The following is a 22,513-nucleotide window of genomic DNA, read 5'->3' as shown; positions in this document are numbered from 1 at the left end:
CCGGCCAGGCACAGTCCAGCGAGCAGCAACTTGTTGCTTTCTCCTCCCACCGACAGCCCCGGGGACAGGGCGCCAGCAGCAGCAACGAGCTGCTCAAGGGGCTGCGCTCTGTAGCACCTGCCTCCGGCCGGTCTTTCACCACGCGGCCATTTCAACCGCGCTCTGCCGCCGCGCGCGTGTGTCGTGTCAGGCTGCCCTCGGGCCGATTGCACAAGACATGCGACTCGTGCCACTGCCTGCCAGCAAGGCCTCACGGCTCCCGGGCCCGCGCCCACTCGCTACCCCAGGGCTGTCCTCCGGGGCCGCAGCAGCGTGAGCCACAGGCCCCCGGGCCCAGGCTGTCGGGACACTCGCCCTCGGCTACTGGCACCCGTCCCGCCCGCCGCGGCCGGGCGCGGCAAGCAGCGAGCTTAAGCCCCAGGGCGGCAACGGGCTGGAACGACCTCCAGGCGGGGCGGGGCGGGAAGGGTGTCCGGGACGCCCCGCCCCACCGGGGTCACGTGGGGAGCGGAGGCTCCGCCTCCCCGCGCCGATTGGCTGTGGCGCCGGGGGCGGCGCGGCCGGAAGCGCGGGGCGGCCGGGCCGGGCCCGGTCGGCGTCGGTGCCGCCATGAACCGCGGCGCGTCGGTGCGCGAGTGCGCGCGGGACTGGGACGAGCTGCAGGACGGCTTCCAGCGCCTCCAGGTGCGGCGGCGGCGGCCGGACCCGGGAGCGGGGCGCTGGCGGGGGGCTCCGCCGCACGGCTCGCGGCTCCCCGGCCTGTGCCGCGGGCCTGCGCGGGGCGGCCGCTCCCTGCCCTGCCCTCCCCCGCAGCCGGCCGGGCCCCTCGGCCCAGGTGCGGGGCCGGAGCAGCTTGTGGAGCGGCAGGCTGCCCGGGCTGCGCTCGCGGCTGTGCGTGACGGGGCCTCCGCTGTCAGCTGCCTTGCGCGGGTGTCAGGCCCAAGCCGCGTTTGGGGCGAGGGCACGCCAGGGAAGAGCAGCGGTCCGGGTCCGTTCGGACACTTGCTGCGTCCCATGCGCGGGGGCTGCCGCAGCCCCACTGAGCCTGTCCAGTCGCTGAAGGCGTCTCGCGTGGCGGGCTGCTGCCCTCTAGCCCCGTCCTCTCATGCAGCCTCCCTTGCCAGTGCCAGCCTCCCTCGGGTTAGCTGGGGGTTATCTGGTGTCTGTGATGACCAGAACTGACCAGTTGTACTGGCAAGGGAGCCATCCCTTCTAGGGGGCAATTTGGGAGTCACCTTGTGAATGCATCCAGCGCGGAGGCCTCGGTGAAGCTGGGTTTTGGGGTCCCTGCTCTTTGGATCGGCTCAAGCCAGCGCCTGCTTTACTTGTACAGTCCTGCTGCTCTGACAACTGGGTGTTTATTGCTGGATGCTTTAAGGTTCAGGGCATGACTTTTCCCATACTTCCTGGCATGACTTTACCTCATGTTCTCTGGTACAAATAGTATTTTGTCATCTGTTCTGTCTGAGCTGTCACCTTAACTCCCCTTCCTAACTGCTTCATGTCCAGGGCACTAGGGAGTTCTCTGTCCCAACTGGACCTTCCTTCACCACCTTTCCTTAGGCACTGATCACTTCTGCTGCACAGAACGGCATGAGCGTAGCAGCCTCAAGAGAACAAGATTTGTTAAGAAGAGAAATCCACTTGAAAGTAGGCTTCTTTAAAAGTAGCAGTAGGCTTTAGGGCCACAAAGTCTTGCTATTGAAATCTTGCTCCAAGATGGTAAAGAGCTTTGTATTGTGTGTCCAGTTCTGTTTCCCATAAGAAGTCAGGGACGTGGAAAGTTCCTAGCTTAGCTGCTGCTTCTCAGATCAACTTGCCCCCAGACTGTCTTGTGTCCTGGCTTCTCATCTGTTAACCAACTGAAACTTCCCTACCTCACTAAGTTGCTGAAGGTAAAATCAATTAATCACTGAGGTATTCAGATGTAATGATATCAATGTAAGTAAAAAATTAAGGTGGTTGAGTCTTTTAGCCTTAATTACAGTTACAGAAAATACCTCCCCTTAGCTGGTCCTTTTTTCCAGCATTCTATTTTTTGTCAGGTCCCGTGCTTGACTTCATGTCTACCCAGCCTCCACAGAGGCTCTGTGTTGGTCGTGAACATCCAGGTACCATCAGCATCCCAAGAAATTCAGTTGGGCGTGCCTTTGTGATAGATGAGGGTAAACGTGGATTAGTTTGTATTCTTTATACAGTGTTCATAGCTGCTTCCCTGCTAACATTTCCTCTGGTTATCCTAGGCATGTTTGACTATGTCCTTGTTTAAGGCCTATCTTTTTATATCCAACTTGGGTCTTACCAGAATCTTGACTCAAGACGACAAAATCTGGGTTCTGGTTAGACTTGGTAGACCTTCCAAATGATCTTGTGCATTTATGCTGTGGCTTGACAAGCTGTCTTCTCTGGAATTGCTGGTAGACCGTTCACTTGGTGCAATTTCCTATACCAAATAACATACTGTGGCTTATTTGCCTCCCATACTTTTAGTGCAAGGTTTCCTAAGTGGTATAAATAATAGAATAAGGAACTGGCCCAACCTGCAGTGCTGTAGGAGCCGAGCATCTCATAATCTCTAACGTAGTCACTTTCATACCTCTCGCTTGTGCAAGACTTGTTATCTTCACTTTCTCAGACACTGAGGCTAAGTGACTTGCCTGAGCTCACACAAGGCATCTGTAGCCAGGACTTCAACCCATGTCATCCACAGCCTTGACAACTACCTTAACCATCAGACCATGCTTTTGAAACTAGTATCTCATGCGTGCTGGGGTTGCCACATAAAGTATATAGTCACCATGCTTCTGGCTTGGAATCCCCGGAACAAAGTGCGGTGAACCTTGCCACAGATGGGATGTTTCTAGTCCTTGTCACATTATACAGGGCTAATTTGAGAGCTGTTGTAAGTGGGCACAACTCCACCAAAGTAAGTGCAGCTGTCCTTTATATTGGGCCTCACTTGTCCCACAGCTGCTGTGACAATGAACCACCAAGGGGCCAGTGATTAGGCATGGCTGATGTCTTTAGTGAGATTCAGCCTTGGGCATCTCTTAGCTCAGGCTACAACATAGGGCCACACTATGCATTAATAGCAACAGGCCCCTGGAATGCCAACAAGCAACTCCCCTATGAATGTATTAATGTTTTCTCTCGCAGCCAGTGCCTTGGCTTAATTACTGTTTATCTTTGTCGGTGTTTCCTAACTGCCTTGCAGCCGATGTGTCTGCTTGAATTACCGCAGCTGAAAGGACTTGTCCTGTTCCTGTTTACACTTGTATTGCATCACACACAGGCCAGTACTTTTGAGAAGCTAATCTCTGAGTACTGCACCGAAAACTTCTTAGATTTTTACTATTATATGGAACCTGTTAACATATCCCCTATAGAGAAGATGGGAGTTTTCTAGGTATTAGTCGCAGGGGATTTTCCAGCACCGTTTACTTCAGTTATTTCTCATGCTTGGCATAGTCCCATTGCTGGGGGGAGGAAGAATTTTTTTCAGAGAAATGGCATCCCAGCAGTTCGTCAGGGATTTGTTTCATTTGATGACTATGTGGCTTGGCACTGGCTTTAGCTGGGAATGAAGTGGGCAGATGCCCCTGCAAAGTTCCCCATGTTGTTACAGTTGTGACTAAAGTCTCCTGAGCACAAGTTAGTTTCAGAAATGGTCTAGCGCCCTTCTGTCTGACAGGGGCAGATCTACCCAATACAGGTGTGAAGTGAGCAAGCTCGTGTCACCAGTGACTAAGCCATGCTAGATCCAGGTCACTGGACAGGTGTGGGAGGCCTTTTGAATGTGCTCTGCGAAGACACATCTCCGTGTTGTGGCCCCTCTCTTTTACATCTCTCTTATTCTTCCTTAGGGAACCTTCAGACTCTCTTCTGTCTGAAGTGACTGCTGCTGTAACAGATACTCGTAGCCTATCCTGGAGACAAATCAGCCCAATCCCTCACGTGCTGGAAGGGTAGCTAGCTACTATTTGTGCTGATTTGAGAATTTTCCACCCCTTAATCTCCAGACATTTGATTGACAGAGGGCAAATGAGCAGGCCCAGATGCACCTAGCCCAGCCTGGGGCAGGAGGCACTCAGGAGAAGTCCTTAAACAGAGCGTAGCCTCTTATATTCTACATAAAATCACATGCATTTGGCTTGCTTCTTTGGCAGCAGGGAAGCTGAACTGCTGGTGCTGATACAGAGGTGGGGTGCACGTGCATGTGCTGTGTGGGGAGTCCTTGAGAATCTTAGCCTTGCTTTAAAAGGGTTAAGTGGGATATACCAGAGTTGCCATGTGAAGGGCTTGGGGAAAGCAGCAGTGATGTAAAACGCTCTTTATTGGAACATAAGAACATAGTTTCTTCAGAAGTAATAGGGAACAGAATATACATTTTGGGAAGCAGTTTGTGAGACCTCCTCTCACACCTTCAGCTATTCTTGCTGTTCTCTCAACTGAGGTACTTATGCCAGAAAATGTTGAAGAAAACACATTCTGTCTTCCAGCAGTGTGGAACATGTGGAGCCTTTGTCCTACAGCAGGCACAGACTTTAGAAAGAGCAAACCAAGCAGTGCACTTGGGAGACCTGGGTTCTGTCCCTGCTTTGCCTTTGAAAGTCACTTACTTCCTCCTTTCTCTTCTTCACATAAAATGTAAGCTTTTCACAGCATTTGCATGGCAGGAAAAGAAACTGTCTCCTAAATGCAAAATATAGTAAGAATGGTATCTGCAGTTACGCAAGGCAGGGTACTGTTTATTGCAAAGCTGTGCAGGGCAGCTTGTGATCACCAGCTGAGAGAAAAAAAAAAGACTTTTCCCTACCCTACCACATAAGTCAACTACCTACTGTACCAGCTGGTGTTACAGCACAAATCTGTCTCCATCTTCCAGCACTGGCTACTGTCCTGACCTGGGGGTCTGGAAGAGTTTTATGCTTCTGAGCTGTGGGCTGCCTTCCACGTCAGTAGCTTCCTCTCTGTTGTTTCCCAATTGCTTAAGTTTCCTGTAAGACTTATCAAACTGCTGAGTCAGCTTCTCTTTGTGGCTTGGTGGTCTGAGGCTGTAGAAGCCCCAGTAGATATGTAGGCTTCAAGCCACTTTCAGGGTAACAGCCACTGTAGGCATCTCCTGGAATTGGAGTTTTCTGCTTAATTAAATTACTACTTTGGCCTCAGGAGGAATGCCTTGACAAAAAGGGCCTGCCTATTCCAGCAGAGAGCATGCTGAACAGCAGAATGGGACTGCACTGCCAGTGTTTATGGCTGAATTCCGTTTCAGGACAGCATTTCACACTGAGGGGCATGGTGACAGTGATTGATTGCACTTACTACATATCCAGTGATGTGAGTTCTTGCTCTGGATTCTCATTAAAGGCTGTCCCCAGTTGATCCAGGCTAGGGAGTCAAAGGTGGCTGAATATAATGCCAGCTACGTTGCTCACTTGTGGCTATAAAAATTAACATGTCTTGGTCATGCTAGCCCTGTGAGCTGCTAGCCTTTGTTCTTCAATACTGGATTAGTGGGTAGAAACTGGGATTGAATCTGTTCACAACTGCCCCCAGAGGCTGCTTCAAGTGAAGGAAGCAAATGGAGGCAGACAAACACCAATATTCCCAGGAGATTCCATCAAAAGGTGCTTGGCAAATGAGCCATTTTGCCACTTCCTGTGATGGAGCATCAGGTTATTCCAAGCTGCAGAGGAACAAACTAGTACAAGTGTAGCTATTGCCACAAGTTGCTAACTGAGCTCAGAAAAGTGTTCAAAAGTGACTCCTCTTCCTCTGCTGCAGGTACTAATCCATCGTACTTGCATCTAATGTCCATTCTGTATAACAAAAGAAGGGTCTGCAAGCTGGGTCTCAGAGGCTTAACGCAGACCTTATCTCTGTTGCCAGGATAACCACAAGCTGTACAAACAGAAGCTTGAGGAATTGACTGGGCTTCAGGATGGGATCTCCAGTTCCATTGCACGGCAAAAGAAGCAGCTGAAGGAACTTTCTCTTGCCCTCAAAAAGTAAGTAGCTGTGTAATAACCATGCAGATCCCTGTTCAGAGGCAGAAAGAGAGACTAGGCAGCTGGATCTTGTGCCTTGGGCATCCAACAGAAACCAAGAAGAGAGGGGTGGAGAAGGGATGTTGCAGAAAGGTAAATCATGGAGGAGCATGGGCTATGGAGATATGACTTCTCTCATTCCTTGTTCAGCAGCCTCTTCCTTGCCTACCTATGTTAATAGTCTTTGCCACTTAAAAACACGCACAGCTAGTGCAAGCAGCCATTTGTATTGCACAAACAGGGTGAGCCACTTGCCAGCCCTGAAGATCTTGGCAATTAAAGGCATTGCTTAAGCCAGTGGTTCTCAGTCTTTTTAGCCTCAAGGCCTCTCTGCATAACTTTTCTGACTTTCATGGTATCCACTGAGAATCGATGAGCTAGAACTTAAATTCAGAAAAGATATGGAGTGGTGCCTTGATGCTAAGAAAGGTTAAGAACCTAGTAGTGCCAGATGAAGGCAGTAGGGGCAGGATCTAATCCTGTCCTTCCCACTGTATGCCTCTTCTCCACTCTTGGCACCGAAGGGAGCAAGAGCAGCTCCCCACTGGCAAGACTGCTCCTATAGGGTCTCAAATGCTGGCAACTGTCCCTGAAGTCCCTCTCATCAGTACTGGGAGTGTGGGAGGAATTGAGCTGCAAAACGTGGCACTGGCCCCTACATCCACCTGCTCACCCACAGCAGAGCGTACTGCTGGGAGTGTGGAGGCAGCTAGTGCAGGCGAAGATGAGGGCAGCAGTGGCAGCAGCTCTCAGAGGAGCAGCCACAGGCACCACTGAGTAGCTGGGACCAGGCACAGGGCATCAGACTGGGGGAGGAGACCATTTATCTCCTCTTGCAGAGGCCAGGTAGCACAGCACCTTTAATGGGATCTCATGGGACTCATGAGAATCACTGGCTTGGGCCATGTTAAGCATACCGGCTATTTTATGCAGGCTTGGGTGTTGTCATCAGCTTCGCTGCTAAAACCAGGCTTTGTTTTACAGTACACTTCATTCAGTGAGCACACAACCCCTATCCTTGTCTGCCTGCTGTAAACAGTGGGGACTGTTTCCATGTCCCATGGTGACTTCCTAGTACCTGTTAAGTGCTAGGAAGGCAAATGCGATTTGGCATTTCCCACCCGTTTGTCCCTGCTTTTCACCTGAGCTTTCTTAAAGCCGGCCAGGTTTCCCTAGAGTCCTTGGACCAAGGCCACCCTAGCACTTAACTCATGAACATCACTCAGGGTTTTGAAAGCAGGTGGCTGCTTGTTTGTGCTGGCTTCCACCTCATTGCTCTTCTCCCTGATATTCAGGGACTGACCTGTAGACTGAGTCCTGGACTTCATAGTTCTGTGTTAATCTCCGTAGCTTCTTGCGCTTGATTTGTCCTTCTTTGGGACAAATTGAAACATCTAGTGCCAGCACCTCTGTAATGTTAGTGCCCTCTGTCAGTCCATGTCATGTTCCTGTTTGCAGATGCAAGCCCTCTATATCTGCAGAGGAGGAGGAGTCCATCCAAGAGATCCAGAACTTGATCAAGGAGAGGCAAAATGTTTTCTTTGAAATGGAAGCGTATTTGCCAAAGAAGAATGGGTAAGACACTGTCTTGGAGGTTTCTTACTGGAAAGGAACAAAGCCTTTGGTTTCTGTGTAGTTTCTAGAGATCACTGGGGTTATCAGGGAAGAAACTACATTAATCTTGGTGGGTTTCACACTTGGAGAAAACTAATGAAAAGCTCAGTTTGCAGTCAACCCTGGTTACTTTCTCACTGCTTATTTAGGAATCGTTCTAAACCAGATCCCAAGCCACGTTTCAGCTTAGGCCTGGGAAGAAAACAGATCATCCAGAGACCATTTAGACCACAGGCTGTCCTGTTATGTTATGTGCTACCCCTTGGGGAACCCATATGACTTCCTGCTTCTGAATCATTCTCATAGGAGAGGAAGTGGTGTTTGGGAGAAGAGGGCCCCTTTAGACATTCAGTGAATCTCCCCTCCCCAGTTGCTGTAACGTTGCCAGAAGTCTGCCAGTGTCCCTAGTTCCTGAAAGCATTGGTGATGAGAGGAAGAACTGTTATAATCACCCTAGTGCCAAGGTTAAGCTGGCAGCTCCCTGCATGTGCTGCTGTCTGGTCTAACTCCTCTCTCCTCTTCTGATGTAGGTTATACCTGAGTCTGGTGCTTGGAAATGTGAATGTCACACTGCTCAGCAAGCAGGCTAAGTAATGCCTCTGCTATTTTTGTATCTATCTCTGTGTGTTTAAGGGTGGTGGAATTATCCTTCTGAGGGAAAGCTTTTCTTCTGATGGGGCTCAGGCTTGGCTCTTCTCTTGGCTAGGTGGCAGCAAGACATCCTGAGTTGAGCTGCAGTGCTGAAAGTTGAACAACAGGTTTTTTTTTTCTACCTGCAACATCTGCAGAAACCTTTCCCAGCTGACTGATTCCAGTCAGTCTTAGACACCCAGCCTTCTTTTGCCTGTACTTACAAATATACCACCTCTGCCTGAGCCCTTCAGCTCTAACTAGCCAGGCAAGGTCAAGTCTTAATGGGCAACCAAGTCCTCCAGAAGAATAGCAGGCTGCTTCTGTGACTAATTCAGTAGCCAGCACTCTTTTCTCTGAGGGAACATTGTTATGAAAGGTGGAAAATCCAGAGGCACAGTGTTGTCTAAGCAGCTTGCTCCAAGACTTGCTCAATAAAAAGAGTTCTCCTTTCTTTTAGTAGCTTGGGCCTTGTGTTGCCCAACTAACAGGATCAGTCCAGGGCTGTACAGCTTCAGGGGTACTTGTTTCCTTGTTTGTAACTGTGAGAGATTGCCCTTGGCAGTTGAATGTTGTCCATTGCCTTTGCCTGTTCTCACTACGCTGTAATGATCTCCAAGCCAAGGGATTGGGGTTGGGATTCACAAGGGCTGGTGTTCAGAGAGACCCAGGGTACCTTCATTCAAAGTTAGTAAACACTCTGGTGTGTGTGGAAAGCCCAGGTGTCTTTATCAGGGCCTGGGGATACCAATATGACTTGGTTTTCCTGCCAGATGTGAACCACCATTGAGGTGCTCCCCTGTGGTGGCAGAAACTGTGCCCTGCTGTGGGTTGCACTTAATCTATGTGGAATCTCTGAGGAGCAGCAAAGGCGAGGATTTCCTCATGTTGCTTCCTTAAACATACCTCATATGATTTTCTTCTGACGGGGCTCAGGCTCCCTGATTTGGTGACCCACCAATTCTGGGCAAAAGAGTGCTAAATTGCAAAGCTCCTTCCTGCCAGACAGTGCCCATAACCTTTTCTCTGTACCTCCCTGCAGGTTTGCTTATAAAGATGAGTATGAGAAGTTCAAGCTCTACCTCACCATCATCCTGCTCATCGTGTCCTTCTCCTGCAGGTTCCTCCTCAACTCCAGGTGAGTTAGTAGCAGCAAGGCTTAGGAGCTCCCCTAGCCATGCTGGTGACCTCACAATATAGGCAGCTTCAAGTGCTTTCTCTGTTATAGAAGAAAGGGGCTACATATGGGAGCCTTCTATAATGAATTGGGTTGTACTAGCATATATACAGCTTGCAGCTGTGGGGCTGTTGTAGTCAGTTGCAACTAATGTGAGGCAGGGTGAGGCTACTTGAAATGACCTCCACCTGGCCTGGGAATCCAGATAAAGCAAAGCTCCCTTGCAAGTTGCTATCCACCATTAGGGGTTTTTTCTGGTGTTTGTTCTGCAAGAAGCAAGCTCAAAAGCATGAGGAATATAGCATAAGGAAAATGGTTCACAGGGTCTGGCTCTGGAATGATTGTGGCCTTGGCTTGTGGCTTATGATCTGTGCCTTAACAACTAAGGCCTTGCAAACAGCTGGTGAAACTTCAGTGCATTCATGTTTCCCTGATGCTACTGTCTTTGCTCTCAGGGATGAAAGCCACTTGGGATTCGGCAGTGTAGGTTTCCACCCACTGTTGAGTGGATGGGCCCAGAGCTGGGGCATCTGTTATCACTGCAGACTGAAATGTCATGGGAGACCTGTAGAGAGGAAGCAGTTGATAGATTCCTTAGTTTCTATGCAGCATATACCTGTGCTTTAGTCCAGGGCTATGTGGTGTGCTTCAAGCTGTTTGCAAAAAGCTTGCTCTTCTGTGATCAAGCTATGTTGCTTTGGTAGGGAGATGCTACTCTTGCATTCTTTCCACTTGCTCCTACTAGGAAGACAGCCTGTCCCTATCTTTGCCCTTCTGAGTTGTGTCTACCACATTCTTCGACCCATGATTCTCAGTCAGGGTGCCACAGCCCCATGGGGTGCTTTGAGGTCCTTTCAAAGATGTCTCAGGGTATGAAGCAATATTAGCACTGCCAGGTTTAAAAACATGATTCAGAAGATCAACTCAGAGACTTCAAATAGAAATCTTTAGTGTTAAAACAGTTTTGATACGTTGTGGGGTTTCTGGGTTCTTTGTAACAGCAGACCTGCTCTATTAATTTTCTGCACTCAAAAATGAGTGAAAACTATAAGCAGGCTTTTTCTATCTTTCTTATCTTTCTATCTATATTCAGGCTTAAGTCTATCTTTAATCTGAAAATGTTGAGCATCACTGCCCTACACACTAGCATAGGTGCTGTACTAGCAGTAGGATCACACTAGAGAACCCTGTATTTGGTCCGCAGAGAAAGCTGTACCTCACTGGAACATGCCGGCAGAGTCATAGAGCTAGGTCCTGCCTGTGGGCACCCTGCAGTGACTTCTGACTTGCATATGGCAATGGCCAGAGGCACTACAGATTTCTTGCTCCAGTGCCCTCCTTCACTGCTTGCTTTTGTTGGTGACAGGGTGACGGACGCTGTCTTTAACTTCCTGCTGGTCTGGTACTACTGCACCCTCACAATCCGAGAGAGCATCTTAATCAACAATGGATCCAAGTGAGTATAGCACTCTGCCCAGTTTCAGAAAATAAAGTTGCCTGAAGGTTGGGATACTTCGAGCTAGGTAATCCTTACCTGATACAGTAGACTTTTTCCAGGGGCTCTGACCGTCAAGCCTGGTCCAAGCTCCTCAAAGGAGCAGATGAAAGAACCTCCCACTTAAGATGCAGCATCTTTGCTCATGAGACTTGATCTTTGCTGTGAGGGAGATTGTGTATGAGCTCCCCCACAATGAGCTCATATACAAACAGTGAGAACAAACAGTACCTCTAAGCAGCAGTTACAGCGGATTGGCATCTCTAATTATAACCCTTGGTATCAGTCACTGGCTCTTGTCCTGTGTGACTTAACAGTCCCAGTTGAGCATCTTCTCTGGGTGAATCAGATCAGGGTGGGTGGCTGCTTTTCCCAGGCTGTAGGTGATGAACATGAGAGCCTGGCCCTGAGCATCAGTCACATTGGTTCAGGGCTCTAATTCTGGCTTTCCTTCTTTTATCTCTCTGCAATTCCAGGATTAAAGGCTGGTGGGTTTTGCATCATTACATCTCCACCTTTCTCTCAGGTGTCATGCTGACTTGGTGAGTATTCACATTGTCCTGCTTTGCTTCTCTTTCCTGGTGCACAGGTGATTCTCAGAGAGAGAGCTTGCCCATCTTAGCGTACATCCTTAAAACCGTTAGATCTTTTGGACAGAAGAGGAGCCATTAGTGATATATACAGTTGGGTTTGGCCCCTCCCCTGTCCCCAGGCAAGGACTAGCTTGTCGGTTGATATTGTCCAGGGGACAAAACGCCTGACACTTCCTAGGTTTTATCATGCTTACTTGTTCCTTGTTGATAGAGGCTGTAGCTTCTGGTCTCTTATGTCCTCATATGCTAGCAGGGATCTTCTCATCTTTCAACTTTTGGCCTAGCAGTAGTTCTGTTTGTCCAAGTTGCTTCAAAACCCTAGCAAATTACACAGACCCACCACTGGTGTTTCCATTTGTAGTGGGAGAGTGAAGGCCAGGTGTGCTCTGGTATCAACTGTGAAATATAAAATGGGCAGGTAACGCAGTCAGGTGCCACTGGAGTCGGCTGCATCTGCTGGCTCATTCGAGTGTGTCCCAGCCAGTCTCTTCTTTCTTGTAGGCCAGATGGGTTGATGTACCAGAAGTTCCGAAACCAATTCCTCTCCTTCTCCATGTATCAGAGTAAGTGCTGGTGGTCGCTGTGCCAGGGAGGGCTTGAGGGGGGAATCTTGGCTGTTCAGAACCCCCTTCTGCAGCTGGTGTCTGGAGGCAGGGCCAGTCTCTGCCTTTTGTTTTGACCAAGCTCTCCATCCAGTCTGAAGCACTTGCTGGCCTAGGCCTAGGTCTAAACTGTCCTCTGTAGAACATCCCTTGATATACACGTGTTCTTACAATGAACAACCACAGATGTCATTAACAGAGTTTTTCAGTGCTCTTAGCTGGGGGGGCAGTGAGTGCTTCTGCTGTGGCGGTGTCCCTGCCATCATAGGGACAGCCTGTGGTGTGTTTGCCCTAGTAGTTGCCTTCAGCTGTCCAGTGACACTCCTCAGGCCAGCAGGTGAGAGACTGATGGGTCTGAAACCTCCACAGAATGGTGATCTCTCAGGTTTCAGCACTTCCCTAAAGTACTCCCTAGCCTTGCTCTGTCTGCACACAAGTCTGTGATGCTGCTGTCTTACCTGCAGAGCAGCAGGAATGATGTCTGTTGTCTTGCTTTGCACCTCCTCCACATCAAACCTTCCCCTTCCCATTAGGCCTTCTGGATAAGAGACCAGCTCTTTGCTGTTCTGAGAGACTTGACATCTGGTCCCAGTTCTGAGCTTGTATTGACTGAGAAAGCAGCAGACGGCTTAGCCCCATCTGGTTCCTTTCCTCCTCATACTGTTGTTATGCTGAGTTCTTCCCGCCTTGCAGGCTTTGTGCAGTTCCTCCAGTACTACTATCAGAGTGGCTGCCTGTATCGGCTCCGAGCACTCGGGGAGAGACATAACATGGATCTCACTGTGGGTAAGTTGAGTTTCTAGTCTGTCCCCCTTTCCCCTCCCCACAAATTTGTAGCCAAATCAAACTGACCCCTAATGGCAGGAAGCTGCAATCTAATATCAGAGTGACTCTCAAAGCAGCCAGGCGTGTTTGAGGAGCTTGATGTTCAGAGCAGGCAGCCTTTTGATTTCTCAGTCCCTCATACCTGATCCTGATCTTCATGGTGATGGGGAACGTCTGTCCTTTTCTCAGTCTCAGAGCAATAACTTGGGCCTTGCAGGGTATCCCTGTCCTGGAATCAGCTCTAGGTGGCTCACTGCTGGGAAAGGTTGTGGAGATACATGAACAGGAAGCCACCGGCAGCCCTCTGTCCTCTGGGGGAGGTGTTGTAGTGCATGGAAGGGAGCATGAGTTAGTTAATTTCACAGGAACGGTCTATGTTGCACTGTCTTCAAGTTCCAAATAGTAGTAGTTGAGCTGTAAGGAACTCAGCTCCCATGTTCCATTGAATTGCAAGGATGCCACGTAAGCCCTGTTCATTGTCCTTTCCCTGCAGAGGGCTTCCAGTCCTGGATGTGGAGGGGTCTCACTTTCTTGCTTCCATTCCTTTTCTTTGGGCATGTGAGTATGTGCGCCCCACTCCATATGGCAGGGTGTCTCCCTGTTAGCAAAGACAGAGCTGAGCTTGGACAACGACCCATGTTTCCTTTTAGCCCAGTCATGTGTTTGGCTGGAAACAGGAAATTGGGAGGTGGTTGCTTCATGACCAGAGCACCGCAGCAGCATGGCTTTTTGTTTTTTAACAAGGGGGAAAACTAACACTCGCTCCTATTTCAGCTTTGACAGTAAGTCCTTGGGTCCAAGGTCATGTTGCCTTTCAGAAGCCTCATTGACATGGGTCCCTAAATCACCTCTGAAAATGGAACTTGGCCAGAGGTGCTTCTAGAAACCTAAAATCTCATCTGTATTCTTCCTAGTAAAACTCCTTTTGTGACTGATGGGAGAAATGCAAATAATCAGGTTTGTGCCAAGTTCCTGAAACCAGATGGTCCAAGAAGGGGATTTTTTTTTTTTTTAAATCCCATGACAGGGTTTTCTTTCTGTTTGGGGCCTCTGAAACTGCCAACTGTAACCTTCTCCTTGCCCTGTAAGGTTGGCATCCAGAGCTGACTGAGCTGGACAGGTGTTTATGTAACAGGATTTGGGTCTGATGAAGCTGGGCTGTTACATGTCAGTGCTGGGTTGGCTGTACCCTCATCTTTACAAAAGCAGAAATGCCTGTTAATGACCCTGCTGTGTCTCCTGCAGTTTTGGCAGCTTTACAATGCAATCACCCTCTTCCGCCTGGCCAGACACCCAGAATGCAAGGAATGGCAGGTGAGCTAATGGAATGGAAGGGGTGGAAAGTGGGGTGCATTTCCAACTTCATTCTTTGGAACATCTGATGCCTTGGAGACCTTGTCTGCATCACCTTCTTTCAAATGCCCAGTGGCATAAGATTACCAGGCAGGGCACAACCAGTAGTGAGCCTGTGGTGGGTACAGCAGCTTTGCTGGTCCTAAGGCCCAGGTGATGCCGTGACTCTTCTCAGCTGTGGCTCTTGCTGGCTGGTCTGATTGCTCCATGTCACAGTTAGCCCCAGGTAGCTTTGCTTCATCCTTGCACTTCCAGGGGTGTTGACAAAAAAACCTAAATGTGCTGGGAGACAGGTATGGGGTCTCAAAGGCAGACATAGCAGCTGAATGGAGCCTTTGGTCTCTGGAACAGCTGTGGGATGTGCCACTGTGGCAGCTTCTCTGACCTGACGGGCTTTCACTTGAGCCTTTTTGGACTGGAAGGACTCTGCCACTTGCTCTTATTGGATTAATTCTTCTAATCTAATCCTGACTAATTTTGCCCTTTGATCCTGCAGGTTCTCATGTGTGGGCTCCCTTTCCTGATCCTCTTCCTAGGGAATTTCTCCACCACCCTGAGAGTTGTCCACCAGAAATTCCAGAATCAGAATAAAGAGCCTAAGAGGAAATAGGAGATTCAGACACTGAGCCATGCTCTCACCATTCTGCTGCCTCCTTGCCACATTCTAGTTGTTGCCATCCAGACTCTTCTCATGCCTCTTGCCCCACTCCTCAGAGGCTTGCAGCTCAGTGTTGAGCAGCCGGGCCTCTGAACCAAACCTCAGATGAATGTACAGTTATGAAAACCAAACCGCTGAAGTTTTAATGGACAGAACTGGTGCAGTGCTCACTCCCCTTCCAGTTAAAGATGTGGCTCCCTTGTCCAGAGCCAGCATTGCTTGCTGAGACACTAAACTGGGAGCTGGAGGATCAGAGACCTTGTTCATTGTCCCCCATTTCCCCTGCTGACAGTTAGTGCATCTCCGTTCTCTGCTGCTTCAAAAATGCAGTGTGGAATGGAGGGCCCTTAATCCAGCCCATCAGGCTACCTCTGCTGGCTGAGATGTTGATATGACCACTCTACAAGGTGCTCAAGCCAAGCCCCTTCCCATAGTTACCCAGATAACTCCAGCCTTTGCCTCTTTTCAAGTAGCCACAGAACTGAACTCCTCAGCAGAAGTTGGGGGATGCCTCTCTTTTTTGGTCATCTCCTACTGTGCAGTATTCTCACTCCTGGCTTCTGCTCTGAACACTTTAAAGAGCTGTTGAGCTCATCTGGGGGGCCACCTCCAGCCTTGAACCTGCCTATAGTATCCCATTCCAACTCCATGGTGTCTACCCTAGCGGAAAAGCGTACAGAGACACCTTAAGAAAACACCCCAGCTCTGCCTTGAGTAACTTTCTCCTTTCCGTGGCACAAGGCAACTTGCATGGAACCAGGGCCCTGTCAATCTGCTGCTGAGCTCCCCGAGATATTCTTCCCTCCATGGGAGATCGAGTGATGGAGGAAGCTAGAGCTGCTTTGTGGATGGAGCAGGAGCCCACAGAGCATAGGTGCATTTTTGGCAACATCTGTTTGGCAATGGGAGACCAATGCTAGAGGAGCATTAAAGCTTTTCCTCCAGTGGTGTCAACTGGCCTTCATCCTCTGCAGAAGAAAGGCCACTGCTAAACCGTTCTGGCAGCATCAGGAAGCCTTAAGAGTTCTGGATCCCAGGATGATGCAGGAAGTGGTGCATTCCCTGCCTTCCCATAAGCCCAGAGGGCAACAGGAGCAGAGAGGAAGGAGTCGATGCCAAAACCATAAAAGGGATAAAATGTGTGCATGTTTGTGTTGTGTAGCTGGTTCTAGATAATAGCTGGATTTTGTTATGAGCTTGGTTGCCATATTAGTCATGGCAGAGGATGGACAAAGCTCCAGTCCCTTGGGGCTGGACTCCCAAACCTACATTGAAATGAAGTCCTGTAGAAGTCTGTTCAGGTAATGAGCTTTTAGATTTTTGTGAAGATGTGTCCTGGAGTGTATTTGTCAATACCTGTATTAGAAACATGTCTCCTTTTTATAGGAAGCTCATCCAAAATAAAGCAAGGGGAAGATGCCTTCAAATGACAGCTCTCTTGAGTTGCCCTTAATTTAAATTCAACATACAATTCAGCACTAGCTAAGCCTGGCAGCATGAAAGCAGGGCAGGGAATGCTTTTAAGGAAAGGAAGAGTCTGAAGCTTACTGACCTCATAAGTTTCTAGTGCCTGGGACCAGAAGCTGCATCTGTGCCACAACGAATTCCTGTGCTACTGTAGAAGGGTGGTGAGGACACAAGGAGGTGACTACACAGCTCCCCCTCTAGCAAGGTGCTTAGACTTATGCTGTTGTATAGCTGGAGAAGTAGAACTACAGAATCTGAGGCTTGTGAGCCAGCTGCAAGTAGTTGTCTTCTCCTCTCTAAGGGGCAAAGACTTCCCCTCTTCCAATAGGCTGTGCAGCCCTGGCTTGAAGAAGAAAGCAAGCAAGCAGGATTAGGGGGAGCAGTTTTTAGTGATGGTGCAAATTCCTCAGAGCTCTGTTGTACCCTGATGCATTCCCTCTTGAGATGCCAGGCTCTGGTGTGGTCTGAAAGAGGCAATGAATTCTTGCTTGCAGCAGAGGCTGTGGGGTTGCTTGCTGTACCCAGAAAGGGAAATAGTTTTCATTCCTTTTCCTCTAGTATCTTCAAACAGAAGCAAAAGCTTCTAGCTACTTCACCACATTTTGTCATTGTTTTGACGATAGAGTCCACTCTCCATGAACATTGATTTCTTCTTCTACCTGTTGACTCCAGCTGTGCATTCACCCAAAGCTCTTAACACCATGAGTTTCCCTGACCCCTTTCAACCATTAAACAGTCTGTTTCCCCCCTGCCCCCATCAGCTATCCACCGGAAGTTTGGTGGGTGCTCCAGTGAAGGAGAGGCCTGGGGTCAGCGAAGGAGGCAAGACTCCCCAAATGACAGCAGTCTTCAAAGAGGTCTGAGGTCACATTTCAGACAGGCCTGCAGCCTAGAGGGATTTTATTCACGTTGGGGTGCTCCAGTATGGCTTGAAAAGCAGTTTTGTTTTGGAGTTCTTTGCCTTTTTTTAACATTTAAAAAGTGAGTCAGTAATATGACTGACAGTTACTGAGGAAGAAACTCATCCCTAAGGGTGGGTTTTGGAGATTACGACTTTAAAACTTTTTAGACAAAAGCTGTTTCCCATAATTCTGACTGTCCCTAGCACAAGAGACAGAAGCGTGAAACCTTTGTTCAGTGCCCCGAGGATGAGCCCACGCTGGCTCCTGTGTGGAACCACCCTGCTGCTGTACTCTGAGCAATGTCCGCTGCCGATTCCTCCATTTTACAGGTGGGGAGTTGGGTCACAGGAAAGTCCGTGCAGAGCAGGGACTTCAGCCTGGTTCCTAGTCAATACCTTTTACAGGTCAGCTTTAAATCCCTTGTTGTGAGGAGGCCGTGCCCTGTAATTGTTTTCTCTTTGGAGCCGTAAAGGAAGAGGGTATCTATCTCCCCATCCCAGTGAGGGGAACGTTGCTGACCGGGAGCTTGTCAAAGCTCTTGCCCCTTTCCCTTTCATGTTTGGTTTTTCCCCTTCACTGAAATGAAGCAAAGCAAGCTGGTGTGAGGAGGCAAAATAAACTGTTTTATTCTGAGGGCAAAAGTACATTTAAAATTATTTACATTCATGGGACAACCTCTAATACAGCTTGGTGCACAATGAAGTCTTACACAGACGGACATACAAGAAAACCACCCCCTGTGACCACACGTTGCAAAAGGCACACGGGGTGGTGGCTCACAACCGCTCAGAAGGAGCATGGTTCCTCCAGGCAGCTACTGGGAATGAAGTACCTGCCCCTCAGGGGGCTGCTGCCATTTTCCCTCCTGCCACAATGTAACCATGGCAACAAGTTTTAACAGGCAGAGGTGGAGCAGCAGCTGCGTCCCTGACCTGCATGCACTGGGCAGAGGAGCCTCAAGGCCCAAGCGCTGGTTGTGCTCTGTCCTTGGGGGCGGTGACCTCAAGCAGCTGCTGCCAGCACTCCCTCCCCCGGCCCTGTCCTCCAGGGACTCCGTGAGTGGAGGGGGAAGCGTTTGCTGTCCGAGTTCACTGAGGGCATATAACCACACTGGCACTGCAGGGCAGGCATACCTGAGTTAGCTCAGATGCAACAACCAGTTTAGCCTCAGCAACCCGGTGCAGGCTCGTTTGCCCCACTCTTGGGCAAGGCGAGTTGGTGCACGCAACCCTGCTGCTGGTACTGAGGCTACCTCTGGTGTGTCTACAAGACACGCAGCCAATGGGAGTGAGCAAGTCCTGGCTTTACAGCACCATAGTAGCCAATTTTACTGTTAAGACCTAGAACCAAGTGGTTTTCAAATGGGGGAAGGGGAAATGCCCTCAGTGAGAGTTTTGTCCTACCTATACCAGCAGAGAGAGAGAACATTATTGACAGCCTCACACCTTGGATAGCATAAGTAGGGCCTAAGTCTCAGGGTGTTAGCTGGGAGCCAAGAGCAAAAATTCATCCCCAGAATCAGAAGTGCAGAGAGCAAGTCACAGCAATGGGCCACTAACAACCATCTGTACAATCAGTGTGACCAGGGGGCGTGGGCAGCTTACACAAAAACCATTTCATCCTTGCCAAGCTTGTTCAGCTACTACCACACCTGCACAGGCCAGGGTAAGACCCCGCGAGCGCACGGACTCACAGCCAGCTAGCTCCTGGCTCGGGTTAAGGCCACAGTTGAATTTCAGAGGGTGCCGACTCAGCTTTGGCAGGCTGGTGCCAGTGCTCTGTCAAAGCAGCCGCAGCAGAGCCCAAGCAGACTGCCCAGTCACAGTGACAGCGGCAGCACCCCCGTGTTTGTTAAGCTACTGGACAGCAAGATAAGAGCAGCGCTTTGCACATGACACCTAGTGCAGGGCCCTGGGGCAGACTGAGCACAGAATATCCAGCCTCACGCTGCCCTAGAAACACCCAGGGTTTGGCAGGGCTGACTGAGCCGTGAGCCTCTGCCTATCCTCTAAGCCTCTAGCAGCGGAGGTTTGTACTGAAGGGGCTCAAGTGAGCTGTACAGCAGAGCACCCAGCTGGGCTCCTTACTGGTTAAGTGTAAACACCAAAAGGGAACTTGAGCTTTTGATTTATGCCCTACTTACTGCCTAACATTGCTCCTGGGTCTGTTAAAAACCTCAGAACCTCCAGGGTCTGGGACTAGTCTGCCCGTGAGGCAGAAAATGGCCATATCAAAGCCAGGGAGCACATGTCCACTTGCTCCCAGACTAGCATAAAGGAAATGGTTCAACATAAAGGCTGCTCACAGGGAGAGGGCTTGGTCATTGGAAGTGAGACAGACAGGTGCAGGAAGGGACCCCTCAGCCAGGTCACTTCCTACCAAAGCAGGAAAAACAACTTGTGGCAGAGGATGAGGGTGAATGCCCTAGCAAGTGGTTCACAACTCTGGACATGACGCTCTGGGACAGGTGCATCCGTCCTCCTCTGACAAGCTCGCCTTGCTATGCGCCACATGCTCTAAACACCAAAACAGGGACTGAAACAAAGTTAGAACTCCTTCTGGGTCTCTAGACAAGCCCATCTATCCCTACTAGAGGTGTCTCCCTAAAAGAATCCCAAAGGAGTTCCAGCAGCTACAACCACCCCACCCCTCCCAGGGGTCTACTGTAAACAGTCTAGTGCAGAGAAGGCAGAGAATTAGAAAGGGACAATTACTGGGGAGTAATTAGTTATTCTTTAGTTTAGTTCTGTTCACATGCTCTTGAAATGGCTGGGGCAGGTGCCCTTTGTGTCCTGTCTGGCAGTCACCTGGGAATCCTTCCTCTCCCTCACCTAGCCAGCCCAGCTCTAGCTCCAGACGTCCATGGAGTACCGGCCCTTGGTCATCAGCTTCTTTACATAGTCCACAGCTTGAGGCTGGCTCATGTTCCCATACTCAGCCACTATCTCGTAGAACGTGTTTTGCACATCACGAGCCATGTTGCGAGCGTCACTGGAACAACAGAAGCATGGGGAGGACATGAGGGAGGGATGGCATTGCATGTCCTGCCACCCACCCTGGCTGGCTGACAACCAGCTTGGTATCCCCAGACATAGCACCCAGACAGAAGTTTGCAATCTCAGGGATATGATGTCCTGCAAGAGCCAACAGCCAGCCAGACAGTATGAAGGGACCAGATCTCCTATATTTGGTGCTACCCCATATGCTGCATATACCCATGTTTGTGGATGAAGGTAGCTTAGCCTGGACCCCAGACACAGCCAGGCAGCAGGAGGGCATCCCTGAACTCCAGCTAGTAAATGTAGTCAGACAATGGAACCAGTGAACAAGGGGAGTTGTGAATTCTTGCCTTGGAGGTTTTTGAGGAGAGGATGGAGAGGCCCCTGCCTGGGTTGGCTTAGGAACAATGAATCCTGCATCTGTGCAAGGTGTCAGACTGATGATCCCTGAGGTTCTTCCAACCCGGTAGTCTATGTCTTAGGTCTGAGGAGCTCAGTTCCAGCCTGGCAGGTTCGAAAGGACACTGCACAGGCAGCTGCTGCGTGACAGGGTGTGCATGAGTTCAGATAGAGCCAATGTCTTTACAGTGCAGGGGCCCTCACCTCCATAAGGCAAGGAGCATCCCTAGGTTCTCCTCGGAAGGCAATCCTGGGAAGCTGGCACAGAGGGGAGGGGGCCTGCTGAGCCAAAGACTATTTGGTAAGTCAGTGGCAGAGCTTAAGGATGGTGGCTAGGGAGCCCATGCTTCATGCCACTGTCATCCCATTCTCAATACAGTCCCTAGATCATAATGCTTCCCCAGCCTGGCCCTACTCCCTTGGCAGTCATCCTCTCTTCCTACCCAGAATACCCACTCCCCCAAGCATATCCTAGCTAGCCTCTGGTATTCCTATTGCTTCAAGAGCCAGCTCCTGACATACAATTCAGTCCCCACTCCCAAGGAGCAGGGCCTGGCCTGCCTACCTAGTGCAGACAGTAAATCAACAAACAACACTGTCAATTAGCCCACAGAGCAGTTTGAAAGGGCTTTCTTTCAAATATACCCCTTGGCTCAGTTTTCTGTGCTACACCTATTTTTCTACCCTTCCTTTCATTGTGTTCCCCATCCTTTCCCCCCAGCTCAGCAAGGCTCTTCCTGACAGAAACACTTAGACAACTCTTCTCCTCATGTTTCTGCAAGTAGCCTCCCAAAGTAGCAATGTAGGTACTGTGGTCCTGCCTAGAAGTTTAGTTCTGCTTGGGCAGTTCAAAAACACAGTTATGAAGACTTTGCCTCCACAGAACCAAGAGGCTAAAGAGAGGCAGACTGAGGGGAAGCTTGCTCAGGGAATCTACATGATTTGTACTAGATGCAGGGAACAGAATCCACATGTCCTGACTCCCAGGGCACTACTCTGATCTTCAGGCTGTGCTACGTCATTGCAGTAAGAAACATATTGGGAACCCCTTGCACTGTTATATGTCCCCCAACACTTCTACAGGGCGCTACACAGCTCAGAGTCAGTCCACACTGACAAGATGATGCTCAGAACAAGTGGATATCAGGTGGACACAGTGGCAAGGGCCCAGCTGTCCTCCCAGGATAACTCCAAGGCCCAGCTTCCCCCACCTCCCCTGACACACGCCCAATATTGGGCCAGCCTTGCTTTGTGCAGTTTGATGGCTTTGTTTCTGCTTCAAATGCACAGGGAGTTGCAAGAAACCCAATTCATTGTGTAGGAGTCAGCCTAGCCATGGAAGGAAAGAAGAAACGTGGGATTGGGAGGGATCCCCTGAGCCATCAAGACCAATCCCTAAACTGCCACCTCAAATCCTTATGCACAAGGCACCAAACCTTCAACACTAGGAGCACCCTATACTGTGCCACATGCAAAAAGCAGGGTAGATAAGGGCACTGGGCAATGCTCTGCCACTGCAAACAATAGTGTTCTCCACTAAGTAAATCAACGTGCAATGTCCTGGTAAAACCACCTGTCTCAGTCCTCTGGGATTAGGAGCCTACGGCAGGAATCCATTGTGCAGATGTCACCATTCCTCAATGTTACACCTCTGACATCCATGCAGCCCCTCTGGGAGTGTACCCCTTCTGCTCTAGGTCATTGGCTATCCTCTCCCCAGCTTTTTTTGGCTCCACAACTGAAAGACGAGCT

At 49.9% G+C, this 22,513-nt stretch overlaps 2 protein-coding genes across 4 annotated transcripts in view; one reads left to right on the top strand and one right to left on the bottom strand.

Annotated features, from left to right (window-relative positions):
• Nucleotides 1-531: 531 nt before the first annotated feature.
• TMEM120A (transmembrane protein 120A) lies at nucleotides 532-17,996 on the top strand. 2 transcript variants are annotated; one of them, XM_090026486.1, is made up of 12 exons: nucleotides 532-684; nucleotides 5,890-6,008; nucleotides 7,506-7,622; nucleotides 8,192-8,251; nucleotides 9,334-9,429; nucleotides 10,835-10,924; nucleotides 11,440-11,505; nucleotides 12,058-12,119; nucleotides 12,852-12,944; nucleotides 13,477-13,541; nucleotides 14,229-14,297; nucleotides 14,833-17,996. In XM_090026486.1, exons 1-12 carry the CDS (start codon nucleotides 610-612, stop codon nucleotides 14,944-14,946), a joined length of 1,026 nt encoding a protein of 341 aa, XP_089882612.1. In that variant the 5' UTR covers nucleotides 532-609; the 3' UTR covers nucleotides 14,947-17,996. The 2 variants fall into 2 exon arrangements, with proteins under 2 accessions (XP_089882612.1, XP_089882613.1); XM_090026487.1 differs by lacking the exon at nucleotides 13,477-13,541.
• The window catches only part of POR (cytochrome p450 oxidoreductase), a 63,883-nt gene continuing 59,335 nt past the window's right edge, over nucleotides 17,966-22,513 (bottom strand). For both annotated transcript variants that reach the window (XM_090026485.1, XM_090026484.1), the window contains exon 16: nucleotides 17,966-20,354. In XM_090026485.1, the coding sequence (XP_089882611.1) occupies nucleotides 20,210-20,354 (145 nt within the window). In that variant the 3' untranslated portion in view covers nucleotides 17,966-20,209. The remainder of the gene's footprint in view (nucleotides 20,355-22,513) is intronic.

The sequence above is a fragment of the Crocodylus siamensis genome, chromosome 13 (genome assembly GCF_052110815.1).
Source record: "Crocodylus siamensis isolate JL-2025a chromosome 13, ASM5211081v1, whole genome shotgun sequence".
In the NCBI taxonomy this organism is placed as follows: domain Eukaryota; kingdom Metazoa; phylum Chordata; order Crocodylia; family Crocodylidae; genus Crocodylus; species Crocodylus siamensis.
This window is presented reverse-complemented; position numbering and strand designations above follow the sequence as displayed.

Coding starts and splice junctions, on each gene's coding strand:
- TMEM120A (XM_090026486.1), top strand. CDS start 610: ATGAACCGCGGCGCGTCGGTGCGCGAGTGCGCGCGGGACTGGGACGAG. Junction 685..5,889: donor ACGGCTTCCAGCGCCTCCAG/GTGCGGCGGCGG, acceptor CTCTGTTGCCAG/GATAACCACAAGCTGTACAA. Junction 13,542..14,228: donor CATTCCTTTTCTTTGGGCAT/GTGAGTATGTGC, acceptor TGTCTCCTGCAG/TTTTGGCAGCTTTACAATGC.